General features: G+C 36.1%; 1 protein-coding gene across 1 annotated transcript in view; it reads left to right on the top strand.

Annotated features, from left to right (window-relative positions):
- The window catches only part of LOC131056070 (probable acyl-CoA dehydrogenase IBR3), a gene marked incomplete in the record, with an annotated part of 256,769 nt that overhangs the window by 223,882 nt on the left and 14,895 nt on the right, over positions 1-17,992 (top strand). The window contains 1 exon segment of the mRNA XM_059216575.1: positions 7,564-7,716. Within this exon segment, the coding sequence (XP_059072558.1) occupies positions 7,564-7,716 (153 nt within the window).

Here is a 17,992-nt window from a genome sequence, read left to right as displayed (position 1 = left end):
ATAACCTCTTATACCCAAGCCAACCAAGGAAGACCCTTGCCTTACCTTGTCTTGGGTGATGCCTCCATCATCCAAGTCCTCAAGGGGAATTGACCAAATCCTTCTCTTCTTGATTGAGTTTTAGTCAACCAAGCCATACATTTTCATAATAGTTTCAATTCATAAACTATCCCTTGTGTTAACATGAATTCTTAATGTATTCTTAATTAACATAGATATATATAATCTTCCATCTTTTACATATGCATTACATCTCTTAACATACCTTTGTCTTCCTAATCTTTCTTAATACGCAAACTTATGTATACAACAATTAACAAATTATATCTTTTACCTATGTTTAGTGACTAGTGATTGCTACACATTAATTAATATATATACATTCACTAGACTACGATTAATATCACATATTAATGAACATTACACATTACCAATATGTATGAACATTACACATTAATTAATGAACATTACATTTATTAATTTATATCCTTACTATTCATTGATACGTATACTCGTTAACATATGTTAATACAAATTCATTAACATACGGTTTATACTTATTCCTTAATATCTGAAAACCATTCATTAATATGTTCATTTAAAGTATTCATTATCATAACATTACATATACATTAATTACATTCATTAACCTTAACTTCTTTCATTCTATTATAATCAATATCTATATTTATAATCATTATGTTACTCCTTGTTTGATTGAATATATATATATATATATATATATATATATATATATATATATATATATATATATATATATATATATTCACTAGATTACAATTAACATCACCTATTAACGAACCTCACACATTACTTAGTAGCTAATATTAATGAGTTTCACACATTATTATGATAATGACATTACATATTAAATAATATACTTATATTATTTAATATAAATAAAACCTTGTATCACTTATATTATTTAATAACTAAACCTTGTATCTTACCTTACCTCTGCAGACCGCTCTCCCTTACCTTGTCTCCACCGTCCGCCCTCCTCCCCTTTTTTCCCTTATTTCCTTTCCTTTATATCTCTCAATTTGAGGGAGAGGTCACATCTCTTCATCATGTATGCCCTTTGGCAAGAGACACATCCTTTCACCATTATCATCCTTTGAAAGAGTGCAACTCTTCATTATTTCTACCATTTGAAAGGGACACAACCTTTCATAATCAAATCTGCACTTATTATTTAAATCAGATCTGCACTTCTCCTTACCAAATTATCCCCCCCTCAAATGAGGTTTTCTTCTCCCTTTTATATATCATTGTTGAGGGAGTCACAACTTTTCCTTTCATGTCTTTTGACTTTTCATTAACTTAATTAATTTTTAATTAATCATATTTAATTATATCATTTTATATTTTAATTTTATTATTATTATTTATTATTAAATTCTATTTCAAAGTGGGAATATTATTATCATTTATTATTAAATTCTATTTCAAAGTGGGGATATTACAATCTGCCATGCTGAAACCCTTACTCTGCAACCTGAATCCACAATGAAGAATGGCGTACTCAATCTCTGTCAACTATGCACTCTGCCTGAAGAATCCAATGCCAATAACTGCTGAGGGCTACATCCCAGCCAGTCCAGATCTTGGGGTATGCGTTCCAGATGAAGAATCACTCACTCAGAGAAAATTCACAAATAAGTTTGATTGTGTAAAAAGATAATGAACAATTAGGTCTTCATCTCCTTATATCTCCTTTCCTTTCCAAGCCAAACCCTAAAAGGGAGTAAAGTTGGCGCATTATGAAAAGAGCGTTATTTTCTAATTATGGCGTCAACTATAGGAAAATAACACTAAATTGCAAATAAATAGCGTCAGGCATCCAAAAAGACTCTGGAAGGTGAGAATCATGTAGCAAAGTTCAAGACCTTTCCAACGAGCTATAACACATAGGCATATCAACCCAGATGAAGCCAAAAACCCCTTATTACTCCGAAATGACTAAATACATAGCCTTATTTTAATTTATTAAATCGCTAACTTAGGAAATATTTAAATATATTAAAATATCTCCAGATATCCAATAACAGCCCAAAATAACCAAACAATCATGAATATAACTGGCAGTCCCATCCCTAAAATCTAGGGATGCTCCTAGAAACTAGGAAACACATCCAATCTTCTTGAAACTGAAACCATAGTATGGTCCCGTGGAACCTCAAATATGGAAACTACCACAACCTCCTAGAAGGTAGGGAATCTCCCTAAAAAGTAGGAACCTCTCTTCAAACACCTGTAACTGCTCAAAAGGATCCTGCTCTGCTCCTTGGTCCCTCAGGTGGTCATTTAGCCAACTGCCAGTTCTCCCTAAAAAATAGGAGACCTTGTCCGAAGGTCCGAAACGGCTCACAGAGCCCCTGCAAAGCTCCATGACCCTCAGAATGAGTCCCCTAACCATGTCGTTGACCTACGGGACCTCGAATGGTAGGTCAACCCTTGCTCATCTCATGTCACCTAAAAAAAGGGGACATTACAGCCTTGCACTCCAAAATCCCCGATCAGTCCATGACACCATTCCAAATGCACTCTTCATCAGTCCCAACCACCCTTTGAATCCCACCTCAACAGTCCTTAGGCACATCCAAAATCTACCTAGAAAATATATACAGACCAGACCCTAAGGAGTGAAAAATCGGTCAAAATTGGATTTGAAAATCAGGTGTAGAATCCTAAAAACAGACTTAATCCCAAGATGCAGAGGATATCAATGAATAATAAGGTCTTGGATTGTGTTTTGAAGGTGCAGGCTTGACTCTATTAATATGTACTTATAGGTGAATCCACCTACCCAGCCGACCTAATTGATGTGAGATGGAGTCAAGAGTAAAGAGGCATATAAAAGAGAGATCAAAACATTCAATTCAAACATCAATTAATCCAATTCAAGACAACATCTGGAGGAGCAGACCTGCAGAGAATTAGATTTAAGAGGGATGAAATCAATCAGCATTTAAGGGCAAACTGTAGACATGACTTACAGATTTGGTGTCATTTTCAGTGCATTTTTGCCATTTTTAGGGACTGATTTGAAGCTGCAGACCTGATTCAAGATAGTTCCCAGTTTTGAAAGTCATTTTCAGATTTGCATTCATTGATGTTATTTCCACGTTGAAAGGTTTTTTAGGAGCCTGGCTTGTTAGGTGATTGGTCTTATTTTTATTTGATCCATAATGTATGATGTGAAATTGTGTTTTTTTCCAGGTTTAAGGCCAGCAATGGGGTACATGCAACGTCAGCATGAATCTACACTCCAAGGCGAATTAATATCATGGAGGACTTGCACATCAATATCCATATTCAAGATAGGGCATCTATTCAAGACATTCATGGAGAAGACAATCAAGAGATAGAACTCATCAAGGGATGCATATGCAAGACATTATTGGAGGAGGATCGGTAGAGAGCATCTCAACATCAAGTTTTCTAAGGCGTGCAAAATCAACATCAAGACAAGAACTCAAGCCTCACAACTCCAAGGATACAACCACAACATGGGAGGTTGATTTACAATGTCAGGATATTCAAGACTTCTAGACAAGGAGGAGATCAATGTACATACTTCACAATTTCAACAATGAAAATCCAAGAATCATTGCTAGTATAAGGGAGCAATCCAAGAAAGGGAATTTCAAGATCAAGGGAGGTCAAGGCCAATCAAGATAACAGATTCCAAGGTTGGGAAGTGAAATGCATCCAAGATGGAGGAGTTTTCACACAAGATATAGAGAATGCAAAGGTGATCAAGGCAGGAGACAATTCTAGAAGAGTTAATCAAAGTTAGAAGATGGTGCATTTAGGGAATATCTCCCATCATCATCATTGTAGGCCCTTGGAAATGTTGAGTATCAAGAGATATTATTTGGATCACAGACACTTTGTGATGAGTTACAATGAATAAGCTGAGGTGGTGCCTAGTTATCACCTATCCAATCGCATAAGTCCAAGTTAAGGCATCCAAATTCAATGCACTTACTCATCTATCAAGGAGGATAACTACCACTTGGAAGCACAAAGTTCGATGTACCTAACCCCATCATCCATTGGTCGACATTCAAGGAAGGATATGTTGCCTATTTATTGTAATTTTATCATTGGTCAAGCATTAAATACTGTGTGGGTTTCTATCTTTCAATCTTGGCCATTTATGTGGATTCCATCTTTACCATTCAGATTGTATTGAGAGCACTATATAAGGCTCCGCTCACTCATTTGTTAAGGTTAATAGTCAATAGTTCAATAGTAGACAATGATTAAATAGCAGCTAGAGTAGGAGGAAAAGGCAGAAATTGTTGCCAAGCTTGTAAATAAACATCCTTATCATTGAATTTATGGTGGAATGTGTTGTTTCTTCTACATAATTGCATGGCTTCTTGTTATATCCTTATGTTAGATGGTGTTGATTAGATGGATGGAAGCTATCATGGATGATTAATGGTGAAATTCATAGGTTCATAATACTATTATTTCATTGATTGTGAAGTATCTTGCGTGATCAACTAAACTCTTTATAAACTTAACTTTGATTGCTATTTGCTCATGGATATGCATCCCCTTGATGGTGTCTATGTTGTTGTTGGTGATTTGAATATCATAAGACTAGCTTCGAAGATTACACTAAACTTTGTGGAGTTGTAGCTTTGCATTGCAAAGCAAAGTCTAGTAGTGTTTCACAAAATCATTCATAGTTTCTTACACTCCTAGGATTAGACTATCTTCCTAAACCCTATCTCTCTTTTCCTTTTGTTTTTAAGCTAAGTGAATTTCCATGTTCCAGCAACATTCAGACATTCAAGTATCAATGTAAGTCTCCCTTGTGATTCCAACAAATCACATCACAATCACTGAGTCTATCCAAGAACATGTCAAGACTTGACATTCGGAACCTTGGAGTCATCCCATTCAATCACACAGTTTAGCACTTGGGATGATTTTGTTCAAGAGAGGATATAGTACTTAGTATTTTATTCCGTGTTGCATAGTGCATAAAAACACATCAACAAGACCTAATTAGGGAAGAGTTGCGGAGATAAGCATGTTGAGGGAAGGTTCTTCACCACTAGCTATCCAAGAGAGAACCTTCAATTCAGCTCACATCTTTGATCTATGCAATTATTGCTTACTTACAAACTCATGAATCTTTTTCTTTTGCAACTATGGTTGAAAGACTATGGTGGAAAAGCTTCAAATCTTCAAAGGACAGCCCTTAGAATTTTGTCTCATTCTTGTAGCATTTCTAGATATGAGTGTAATTTATTTTTTGTGATTACATTCATATAAAGAAGTGCAATAGATTGACACTAAAATACCTCAGTAACCTTTTCTTCATGCAATGCAACCTTCATCTTCTTCCAAAAAGTGTAGGGCTCAATTTGTCATGAGGTGATCGGCTTGGATTGCATTGATCCATATAGAAGAGAGATTGTTGAATTTGAGAGGCAAGTAGAGATGTGTGCAACAGAAGCAAAAGTGAGAGGCATTGGATCAAAGAAGATCATGGCTGAGGTAGAGTCTTAAGGAGGTCATTACCTTTTAGTTTGAGGGTAGAGCCAATGCCACAACTAGCATAAAGGAGTAGGACCCCAACCATTTCTAGGGTGTCTATGGGAAAGAGAAAAATGTAAAATGTTGTAAATTGAATGAAATTGTGATTTTTCATTTCTAAAAGAAAACGCTTCCTTGACTCTACAAGCTCATTTTATAGGTTTAGTAATTGTATTTTACATTTTAATTATTTTTACTGAATTTTAAGTATTTTTTAAAATTTTAATATGTCAAGTTTTGCCAAATTGCTGAGTCGAAGACAAATTTGGGTCTGCCAAGTTTTGCTAAGTTGTGAGTTTTGAAAGTATAGTTTAAACCCTAACCCTAATTCAATGTAAAATGTTGAGGGTAGAGCCACTGCCACAACTAGCATAAAGGAGTAGGACCCCAACCATTACTAGGGTGTCTAAGGAAAGAGAAAAATGTAAAATGTTGTAAACTGAATGAGATTGTGATTTTTCATTTCTAAAAGAAAACACTTCTTTGACTCTACAAGCTCATTTCATTGGTTTAGTAATTGTATTTTGCATGTTAATTATTTTTAATGAATTTAAGTATTTTTTTAGTATGACAACTTTTGCCAAGTTGTTGAGTCCAAGACAAAATTGGGTCTGCCAAAAGTTTTGTGAGTTGTGAGTTTTGACAGTATAATTTAAATCCTAACCCTAACTCAACAAAGCTAAAAAAGTAAATTCGTAAACTGAAACAAAATATCTGAAAAAGCCCTTACATCTTCCACACTGCAGCTGTAAAATAAGTGAAAAGATTGTAAATCTGCAATGCCAAAATTTGCACTTATTTGTTGATCAAGATCCCTTTGTTAAGTTTTTTGGCTTTGCTATGTAAATCTGGAAATATTTGTTCCTAGATTGTGAATTTGACAAAATGTAGAAATGAAAAAAGAAGCTTTTATAAGCAATGCACATAAGGTTTATTTGAGAAAAAGGGAATAGCCTGCAATTTAAATTTGGGTTGTTCAAATTCTTCCCTGGTTTGACTGGGTTATTGAATAACCTAGTATTCTGGTTTGACTGGCACAGCATGGGTGCCAGGCACTGACTAGATGTGTTTATCACATTTTATCCCATACAATGCTTCTACGTTGTCAACTACAACATTGTCAGCTTTGTTGAATGGTAGCGTGTGCAGTCACTGAGGTACTGAGTTGTGCTTATGTTGGTCATTACTGTCTAAAAGACAAAAATGAATTGAGCTGAATATTTTTGTGCTGCACAGATCAAAAGAAAAGTGCTTTTTATTTCTATTCCACTATCTGTTGTTTGGATGGATCAATGTCCTGAGATCAAATCTCCTTGACACTTTATGATAGATAGCGTTTGATGAAGTTTGTTGTGATTTATTTCAATAGTCTTGTGCTTAATTAGAATAGGAACTTTCTTTTGGAGAGACAGGAAAGTAGAATTAAACTAGTCATTGTGGTGATCAATGACGGATTGATAAAAGAAAAGGTTAATTGCATGCAGAACTTCTTGTCATAGGATCATTGTTCATTGTTTCCATATAAAGGTCTTTTCTAGAAACTGTTTTTATTGAAATAGCTAATTTTGCAACTAAAGTCTGATGGTACCTCTAATTTGGAGATTATATTTTTGAAGGATTTTTCTCTTCATATTTTTTCTTCCTTGACATATCATTTCCATTAAGCCCTGGAATGCAAATGTATTGACAAAATTTATGTTGTATGGAAGTGTAAAAAGACTGAATGCCTTCCATTGGAGAAGTTCTGGAATGTTATGCACAGGATTAAACAAGAAACTACTTAACAAAATAAACAAAAAAATCATGGAACAAAATAAAAAAGCCCTAGCCTTGATTACTACCTCAAGCCTAAATGGTCTCACTTGTCATCTTTGTGATGTTGAAATTACAAATTAACAGTGGACACAACTCAGAAATATTTACATAGTGCATAAAGAAGTCAGAATCTTACAGCTAACAAATTTGTTGAATGCTTTACAGGGTCGATTGGGTCCGGGTAGATTACACCATTGTATGAGATTGATTGGTGCTGCAGAACGTGGTATTGAAATGATGGTCAAAAGGGCACTTAAGAGAAAAGCATTTGGAAAGTTGATTGCACAGCATGGTTCTTTCTTATCTGATCTTGCCAAGGTATTCTTTTTCATAGTAGTGTGTATTAGCACCATGAATCTTGCAGTTTAAGAAGTGTTATTTGTACCAACAGAGTAACTTACGTTTTTATCATTGTAAACTGACTCATTATTAGGTTACCTTCGACAATTACAAAGACTTGCATAATTGAGATTAGATGTACTTTTGGCTTTTTGATAGCTAATTATATTGCAGAAGTTCATGTTATATATGAATTCTGTGAAAGACTGCTGGAAACAAAACATATTATAACAAAATCACCTAAACAGCCATACTTCAGCTGATGCAGTCCACACCAGTAAGGCAGAATTTATGGAATGTAAATACCAGAATTTTTATTAAAAAACAAAAAGATGTCCAGGGGGAACCTTATAAATTTAGTGAGTAATTCTGAGATGTTTTTACAAAAGAGGGAATCATGAAATTACTACAAATTTAAGAAGCTTTATCCCATTAAGGATTAGAATTGGAAGCAGTAGAATATATAATTAAAGATCATCCTTAAATTGTTGCCTTTTTAAGAAGATATATAAAACAATATATTTGCATCTTTGTATGCAAAGGCCGGACTAATTGATATATATTCTGGGAATGAAAATCCTTTTAGCTGCTTTGTAATATATCTGATTGCTGTATTTGAATTGAAGACATGAAGTCTCTGCAGCCCAGTAGATTGTTAAAGGAGAGTTTCTAGATACTTGCTGAATATGGCAAAGATGCAGTGGCCAATGATATATTAGAAGGCAAGCTACAAGACAAGTACAAGGTGGTGGAGGAGCTCATTCTCTACAAAGACTGAATATATCTCATCCCAGGATCGAAAATGAAAGAAAAGTTTTAAGGGTATACTATGATACTCCATTGACAGGTCATCAAGGATATGATAAAACATACAAAAAAATGAGGGAGAGATTCTCTTGGAAAGGCCTCAAAGGGGCTGTGTTGAAGTATATCATGGAATGTATGGTTTCTCGAAGAAACAAGATAGAGCAAACATTTCCTACTGGTTTGTTACAACCCTTTGATGAGCAAACACACTTATACTGAGAGGGGGGCTGAACCAGTATAAAATAAAATATGTGAATCCAACAACCATGAAAATAGCAATCACACAAGATCTACCAACTAAAAGACACAAGATTTCCGTGGAAACCCTTTTATGAGAAAACTACGGAGAAAAGACTACGTGGATCTACTGTCCAAATCCAGCCAACAATTAAATTCTGCTTTACAAATCTTTGTAGGCACCAATACACTGGAGATGCCAATCCCCACCACTAATTACCAACTTGGCAAGAGACAACAATCTCTTTTGGTGAGAGGTACCAACCTCCAAATAAGCAAAACATTCATCTTCTTCATTCTTGCTTCTTCAAATCATGATAATCATGTGAATTCCCTTCATAAAATCTGCTTATAAATCTCCTTGAAAGTCTGCTATGAATCTCCTTGAAAGTCTGCTATAAATCTGCTATAGATCTCCTTGAAAGTCTGCTATGAATCTTCTTGAAGGTCTTCTATAAATCAGCTATGAATCTCCTTGAAAGTTTATAATTAATCTGAAAGATATTTCTTTAATTGCTTGCCATCCACTTTCCCTTCTCATCTTCTTTTATACCCTCCTTATGCCACTTCACCCAAGGGATGCAATCCTTCAAAGGAGGTAAGTAAATTTATGTTATTTTAATTTCTTCCTAACTTGGGCAGCCATATCAAGAAGGTCAGACCACTCCACATAGACCCCAATTAATATTAAATAACATTTTTCAAGAGGGGTTGGCCACTTTGCATATTGGATCATAATTCAAGTGAAATACTTCATGGGGCCCAATAAAAATACTAAAGTGCAGCCATAAATGAGGGTCACAAATTTTTTCATCTTAATAAATGCATGAAGAGGGTAACTAGCAGCCTTTAGCCTTTGGCAATGATTTTGATCTACTCTCCTTTGACATCAATGACAACAATATTTCCAACACCCTTACCAATACCAAATATAAAATGGGAGAGTATTTCAATGGACTTCATCATGGGGCTTCTGAAAGTACAAGGAAACGATTGCATATTTGCGGTAGTAGATAGACCAAGTATGCTTATTTTAATTCCATATCTTGTTAATATAGAACACCCTGAGTAGTTGATCTCTTATTTAGAGAAATCTTAAACTACATGGACTACCCAGAAACATCAAAGTGACAAAGATGGTAAAATTCCTCAATTTATTTTGGTAGGAACTCTTTAAGTTGGCTGAAACAAAGCTTACCCCAAGCACTAGCTACCACCCACAAATGGATGGGCAAACCAAAATTGTATATAAATGGCTTTAAGGGTAATTGTGGAACTATGTCACAAGGCAACAAACAACATGGATCAAACAGTTACATGTTCGAGAATATTGCTTCAATTCTACCCAACCATATGGCAATAGCTATGTTCCACCAAGTTTCAAGGACGGGGACAGCAAGATGTGTTTCTACTTTCTAGTATGGGTTACTTTTCGACCATTTTTCAGGGGATGACTATTAAAGCATATGGATATTTTTAACATATAGAAGAATTTCAAATATTCATATCATAGCATTGATAAAGTATTCATCATACACATTGTAGAAGCTTAATAAGTGACACTAGATAAAATATTAATTAAAAATAATAAAGTATTCATCATACACATTGTAGAAGCTTGCTACGTAACATTGTATGTTAAAGAGAAGCTTTAGATTTGAAAAAGTAATTTAAAACTTACATGTGCATATCTTTTTAATTATTTTTTCAAATATAAAGCTTCTCTTTAATCTTGTAAGTTTTGGGTTGTCTTTAAGGAGGTATAAAGACGCATTAGATGCCATTCTTTTGTTGGGATTGGATTGGGCAGTGTTGTGTGAGGTAGTCTTAGACCACATTTTGAATTCTTAAGCATTGGTCATGCTTAATTATATACCATGCTTATTACACCATAATGATTCCATATCTCCATAGAGATTATGAGCCACAATAGTTTGAAACTTGGTCACTATTATTACGAGTGTTCTTTGTTAACATTACGCAGCAACTTATTGGACATTTTTTTATATAGGCAAAGGAGGGATTAAGGGTCCCTTACCCGTTATGTTTAACTTTCCAATATATTTGTTAACATTTTTATCAAGTCTATTTTTCCAAGATACTAAGTTTGTAAATCTTTAACGAAACCAACCTATTGAATGTTGAAACATGTTGATGCATAGTAGCTTCGGTCAGATATAAGAGTGACCATTAATATTGATTATACACACATACTCCTTCCTTGTGTTTATAAGAATAATCACTTCAAACACTTTGCAAGCCATCATCCTTATGTCTGATCGAAACTCTACATTAATCTGTGTGTGATCAGATTCTATTCTTCTCTTGCCTTGTATCGTGTAATGATCATTAAGGCATCATTGTATATAACAAGATCAAAGTTTACATGATCATATTCATTAGATCGAACTTATATGTTCGTGTTTGATAAATTGAACTTGATAATGTGTTTTGCACAGATCGACGACTTTAATTGGTTAAGAGTTAAGTTAACTAACATAAATAAAGTTCGCATCCCTTGGTATGTAAGGGGCACGTTATGAGTGGACATGCCTCCACATTGTGGAGACATGTCCCCTCATAACATGTCCCACTAAACATATATATATATATATATATTTGCCGATTTCAAGAGAGAAGGATATAGAAATCAATAAATGCTCTCTCTCCCTTGATCGACAAATTTCAGACTGGAAGAAAACCCCTGCACTGCCCTTGATACATTATCATTGTTGACATTCATATTTTGGAAGGATTAAATTATGAATACTCCGAATTGAAAGGGAAATCTGCACATTGAACGAATTGCGTCAGTCTGATATAAATTTAATTTCTCAACATGGTATCAGAGCCCTGGTAAAAGGAAATCCAAATTAAATTTGAGACATCAGACTATCATCTATTAAGTATTGCAGTCACATTTCATTCTTCACAATGTCAAACATGATCAGATTTGAAGATCGACTCGAAGGAGCCAACAACTTCATATCTTGGAAGCTCAGAATTATGATGCTTCTAAAGGAGAATAAATTAGACTCCTTCGTTAAAGAAAGACAACCGAACCTGAAAATGAACCTGAGAAAACTCAATGGATTGAAAGCAATGAGAAAGCCATGAAACTTATAGTGGATGCAGTCAGGGATCATATTGTACCTATATTAGCAAAACATGAAACTGCATACCTTATGTTCAAATCTCTTGAGAGTGCATTTGAAATAAATAATACAGGCAGAACCCTTGCCCTAAAGAGGCAAATTAATAATATAAGCATGAATAAGGGAGAATCTGTCTATTCATATTTCATGTGAATAACTAAACTAAGGGACCAACTATCAACAGTTGGATATGAAATTGATAGCAAGGGATTGACACTCATAACCTTAGGCGGTCTTCCAAATTCATGGGAATCATTTGTCCAAGGAATAAGTACAAGATCCAAGCTTCCTAAATTTGATCGATTAAGATCTGATTATCTACAAGAAGAGTCAAGACAAATAACAAAAGGGAAGCAGAAACCTATAGATGAGGATATTCATGTCCTTAACACAAATTCTCATAAGAAAGGTAAGAAGAACTTCAAAAGGAAGAGAAATTCTCAAAAGTTCATCCAAGCAGAGAAAGGACCTGTCGCAAGTTCAATGTTTTAGGTGTGATCAATATGGACACTATGCGGTCAAGTGCCCTGACAGAACAAAACAACAAGCCTCATTTGCTAAAATTGGAAAGACAAATATAGAACATGATTTTGAGAAATTTGCTTTCTACTCAGCATTATCCAGCAAAGTCTCAAACAAACTTAACACATGGGTAATCGACAGTGGATCATCAAGACACATTACAGGATACCGAGATCACTTAGAAACTATGGTAGAAGAATCTGATGAAGAGGTTGCAATTGGGGATGATTTTGCACATCTAGTAAAAGGAGTTGGAACCTGCACCATCAAATTGAAATCCGGGATCTCTATTCAACTCACTGGAGTACGAGAAATTTAATATCTATATCAGCTCTTGAAGATAACGGATACATAGTTACATTTATGGAGGGTAAAGTCCTAGCATGGCTGAAGAACTCAACCATAAAGAAGGCCCAAACTATAGGCATAAGACAAGGACACCTTTACAAACTTTGCATTGAGTCAAATCAAGCCCTCATTCATGAGACTTCTGACTCAAATGAGATATGGCATCGAAGGTTAGGCCATATTCACTTTCGTGCCCTAACTTCTATGGATAAATTTGTAACCAGACTACCTAAACTAAATCAAACTCACAATGGGGCATGTAAAGGGTGTGCCTTGGGGAAAAATACTAAGGGTACTTTTCCTAATAGTTTGAGTAGAACTAAAGCTGTGTTAGAATTAGTCCACTCTAACCTATGTGGACCCATGTCTGTACCCTCCATAGGAGGATTTCTGTATTATGTAATTTTCATTGATGACTTCAACAGGAAGACCTGTATATACTTTCTCAAGTGCAAAGAATCAGAAGAGATCCTTAAAAGGTTTAAGGAATTCAAAGCTCTCATAGAAAATTCTTCCGAGAAGAAAATTAAAATACTTAGAACAGACAATGGGAAAGAATATACTTTTGAAATCTTTAAAGAGTTTTGTGTAAATGCAGGGATTAAGAGGGAGTTCACTATACCCTATAATCCTCAACAAAAATGAAGTTGCTGAGAGGAAAAACAGAACTATAGTAGAGGCAACTAGAGCAATGCTTTATGATCAAAACCTAGAAACCTCATTTTGGGCTAAAGCTTCTAATGCAATTGTATACATTCAAAATAGATGTCCTCACTCTCACTTGGAAAATAAAACTTCTGAAGAAGCCTTTACTGCTGTAAAACCAAATATCAGTCACTTAAGAATATTTGGGTGCCCAGTTTACATTCATGTGCCTAAAGAGAAGAGATTGAAACTAGAACCTTTTGGGAGAAAAGGAATATTTGTAGGCTACAGTGAAATTTCAAAAGCTTACAGAATATACATACCTGGACATAGACAAATTGAACTAAGTAAAGATGACATTTTTGAAGAAGACATTGCCTTTAAGAAGGCCAGGAGATCAGATAAGATAGAAATACCAGATTCACACAAAGGTGTGGAAGAAGATCTTGCTCCTGAGTTTCAGAGGGAGTATCCAGATGAAACTACAAATAAAAGTCAGATTCCTCTAGAGACTCAAGAAGAGGAACCAAAAAATAATCACAAAAGATCACTTTGGGCTAGAAAGATGATACAAGAAGCAGAAATCCACGCAACACCCAAAAGAACATTCAGAAAGAGCAAAAGACCTTGCAAATTAACATATGATGCATTAATGAGTGAAATCATTAATTCTGAACCTACCGGTGTTGCAGAAGCCCCCAAGCATCAAGTCTGGAAGGATGCTATGATAGAAGAGTACCAATCCATTCTAAAGAATGATGTTTGGGACATAGTTCCTAGACCAAAAGAGAAATTTGTTGTCTCGTCCAAGTGGCTTTTCAAAATTAAACATGCTGCAGATGATAGTATAGAGAAACATAAAGCACGTTTTGTCACCAGAGGATTCTCATAGAAGGAAGGTATTGATTATGAAGAGACATTTGCACCTGTTGCCCGATATACCTCCGTTAGAGTAGTCATAGGTATTGCAGCTGCTAAAGGATGGAAGATCCATAAGATGGATGTGAAAACTGCATTCTTAAATGGGACTATTGAGGAAGAAGTCTATCTAGACCAACCTGAAGGTTTTGTGATTCATAATGAAGTTTCACATGTGTGCAAACTGAAGAAAGCTTTATATGGACTTAAACAGGCTCCCCGAGCTTGGTATGAGAGGATCGACAGCTATTTGTTGGGTCTAGGATTCTCCAAGAATGATGCAGATCCAAATCTTTACTTTAAAGTAATTAATGGTGATTTGTTGATACTTATTCTTGTTGGTGTTGGAAATAAGCCACACCCGGACTGACGATGGACTGGTCCAAGAGGGGCCAGTAGCTCAGTGGTAGAGCACTCCAGCAGCGTTGGAAGCTCCTAGGTTCGAGTCCTAGCTGGTCCATGTCTCAACATGGTATCAGAGCCAGGTCCAGGCTAGGAGCCCCAAGCACACGAGAGGTGTGGCTTAAGGGGGGGTGTTGGTGTTGGAAATAAGCCACACCCGGACCGACGATGGACTGGTCCAAGAGGGGCCAGTAGCTCAGTGGTAGAGCACTCCAGCAGCGTATGGAAGGTCCTAGGTTCGAGTCCTAGCTGGTTCATGTCTCAACAATTCTATATGTTGATGATCTGCTAATTACAGGAGAAGATCACCTCATTGTTCAATGTAAGAAGGGCGTGGCATCAAAATTTGATATGAAAGACTTGGGCAGTCTACACTACTTCCTTGGATTGGAAGTTTGGCAGAAACCTGAAGGTATTTTTCTAAATCAAGGGAAATACACCATTGATATTTTGAAAAGATTTGGAATGTGGAACTGCAGACCAAAGTCGACACCCATGGAAACCATCCTACATAAACTAAAAGAAGTAGCAGCAGAATCCAGACTTGCAGACCTGTTGTGACGTATTCACACATCGCCCCATTGCAAATGGGGACCCCTACTTTTTGCTTTCTAGGGTTAGTTTTCTTGGCTTAGTCTTTTAGGTTCTTGGCTATTAGTCTTTGCATTGAAGGGTCGCTAGAGGGCTCATTAGGATAGGATGGTTTGCTTCAGTTGAAGTGGGTCAGTAGGTGGTCCAGGTCAGGGTCTCTGTTGAAAGTTTCCTCTTGGTTAGGCCCGGGTCTTACTTCTAGGGTTGAGTCTTGATTGAGTTTGAGGAAGTCATTGTATCATGTTAGGAGTCTTTCTCTTTAAGACCTAGGTCATTTAGTTAAGGAGATGAATGGAGGTATGTGAGCAAGTATCCTGAAGGATTTTTTCCTTTGAGGGTTTGAGATTGGTCCAGTTGATGAAAGATCAAGTTCTTGTACTCTAGGCATTGATTGGTATAAAATTGACCTTTTTATCCTTAGAAAATCCCTAATGACCAAACCTAGACTTGAAAGCTTGGGAGTTGAGTGGGGAATTTGAGCTAGATTGTCAAATTCACTCCTGACCCTTCCAAAGGGTCCAGAGTGAATTCTCCTAAAAATCCTCTCTTGGTCCTAGCTTAGATCAAAAGCTTGCTCCTACGCCTTGACTGAATGACCAATGACCTATCTATGCCTTGTGAGCAAGTTGGAACGTGATGGGATGAGGAAATTGAGCCTAAAACATCAATCCTGCTCTTGACCCTTCCAAAGGGTCCAGAGCGAAATCATTAGAAAGGCCTAATTTGTCATTAAAAGCATTGAGTGGACCTCACTTTGAAGGTAAATGGACTTGATTGAGATGAAGGAAGGACCCAAAAGCCAAGTCCAACGCAAGTTGAGTGTGAATGGAGTCTAAGAAGCAAATTTCGCTTCTAACCCTCTCAGAGCGAAAATCTCATTATAGGTCTTGTCCTTGGAGAGGGTCCAGAGCGAAATTAATCCTAATGCCTTCTTGTTGATGATTTAAGGTAATAGATGCTATGTTAGAATGAATATATTATGTATACTTAATCATCTTTTGCTTTTTTGCAGGTCAACAATGTTGACGTGTTTTTAATGACAACGTCGAACACAGAATAAAGTTGCCTAACGGTCAGTTCACTCTCTCTTGATCAAAGTGTGATTGCATGCTAAGATTGCAAGAAGTCCAAAAAATCGACTCCAAGGTTCCTTTATGCTACGGATGTGACTCAATTGGCTGATGTGATTATTGGTAATCCAAGGGGCCTTACGTTTGCATCATTCTTTCACTTATTTGCTGTGGCTGGAACTCCATCATCGGATATAGCGAATCTGTGATGCCTCTACTTCGAACGAACTAAAATGAACTGAAAATAAAGGGGAAAGGGTTAGAAAGGCCTAAATCTATTCCTAAGGGCAATGCTAACAATGAATAGTGCTCTGGTGGACAAATTCCAAATAAACTAAGCTTTGCTTTGCCAAGTTTAACTACAACTCCGCAAGAACCGGTGCAATCTTCTGAGGATGATGAAGGATTTTCATATTGAGAAAGTGCATTTGAATACCAAACACAATGCAATCCAAATGATTGTCCACAACCGAACTTAGCACAAGTTTAGTGGCTTAGGCTAACTTTACACTGCAACTTACAATCAACAAGATACAAAAAGTATGAACCCTGGAAATTCATCAGACACCATTACATTCTCCATTGAAATCAAAGCACTTTATCTAACAACTGAGAAAATAAACTTCTACTCTAAGTGAGGAAGGTGAAACCATGCAAGTTTTGAAAAAATAAATTAAGTGGACACCATCAAAGAACAATGTTTCACTGTTATTTTCTCAAAAACTTATCGCAATAATTTCATACAAAGCTCCCTCTTTAACAAATGAGGGGGTCACCCCTTTATATAGGCCTCAAGCCATGATTACTTGCAAAACCTAATTAGGGTTTCCCTAAAAGATTCTTCACTCAAGATGCAACAAGGTGGGAATCTCCAATTAACCCATCATGCCCATATACAATTAATTCACAAGTACCCAAAATAGCATCCATTGCGCATTAAATGCACCACCTCTTTCAAATTCGCCCAACATGCATTGAATATTCGTCCATGCAAAAATCACCCCATTATGTCACAAATGCTCCATCATTTCCACATGCGGCGCTACATGCAAAAGGAATCTGCCATAAATTCAACATGCAATGACTGGGTCGCCATTTGGTCAAATATTTCAGCAATGAATGTACCACAATACTACTATGCGTTCAATAGATCCTCGCCATGCAAGTGGACCCTGCCGTCGTATATCCGCTCTTGCACACCTCGAATTGTTGGAGAGGGAAATTTTGATTCAGGAAGAATTTTCTTGAAGTGTCTTCAACCTTCCTTGCTTGAAGATGGGTTTTCATCAATTCCGCACATTTCCTATTTTTTAGGAAAATTTCCAAATTAGGGTTCCATGGTCCAGGAGAGAGAAAATTCTCCTACGAATCCAAATCTGTAAAAATTTTGAAATTTGGATGTGATTTGATGCCCGAGAATGAATTTTTTTTAAACTTTTCCTAAGGGAAATTTCTTGTTCAGTTCATACTTGATTCCTTCCTTGCCAAGAAATTGTTTTTCCACCTTCAATTCATCCCGGCTTGGAATTCATGTTGTGAGGGAATTCTCCTTTGAAAAGA

Source organism: Cryptomeria japonica, chromosome 2, assembly GCF_030272615.1.
Source record: "Cryptomeria japonica chromosome 2, Sugi_1.0, whole genome shotgun sequence".
Taxonomy (NCBI): Eukaryota; Viridiplantae; Streptophyta; class Pinopsida; order Cupressales; family Cupressaceae; genus Cryptomeria; species Cryptomeria japonica.
This window is presented reverse-complemented; position numbering and strand designations above follow the sequence as displayed.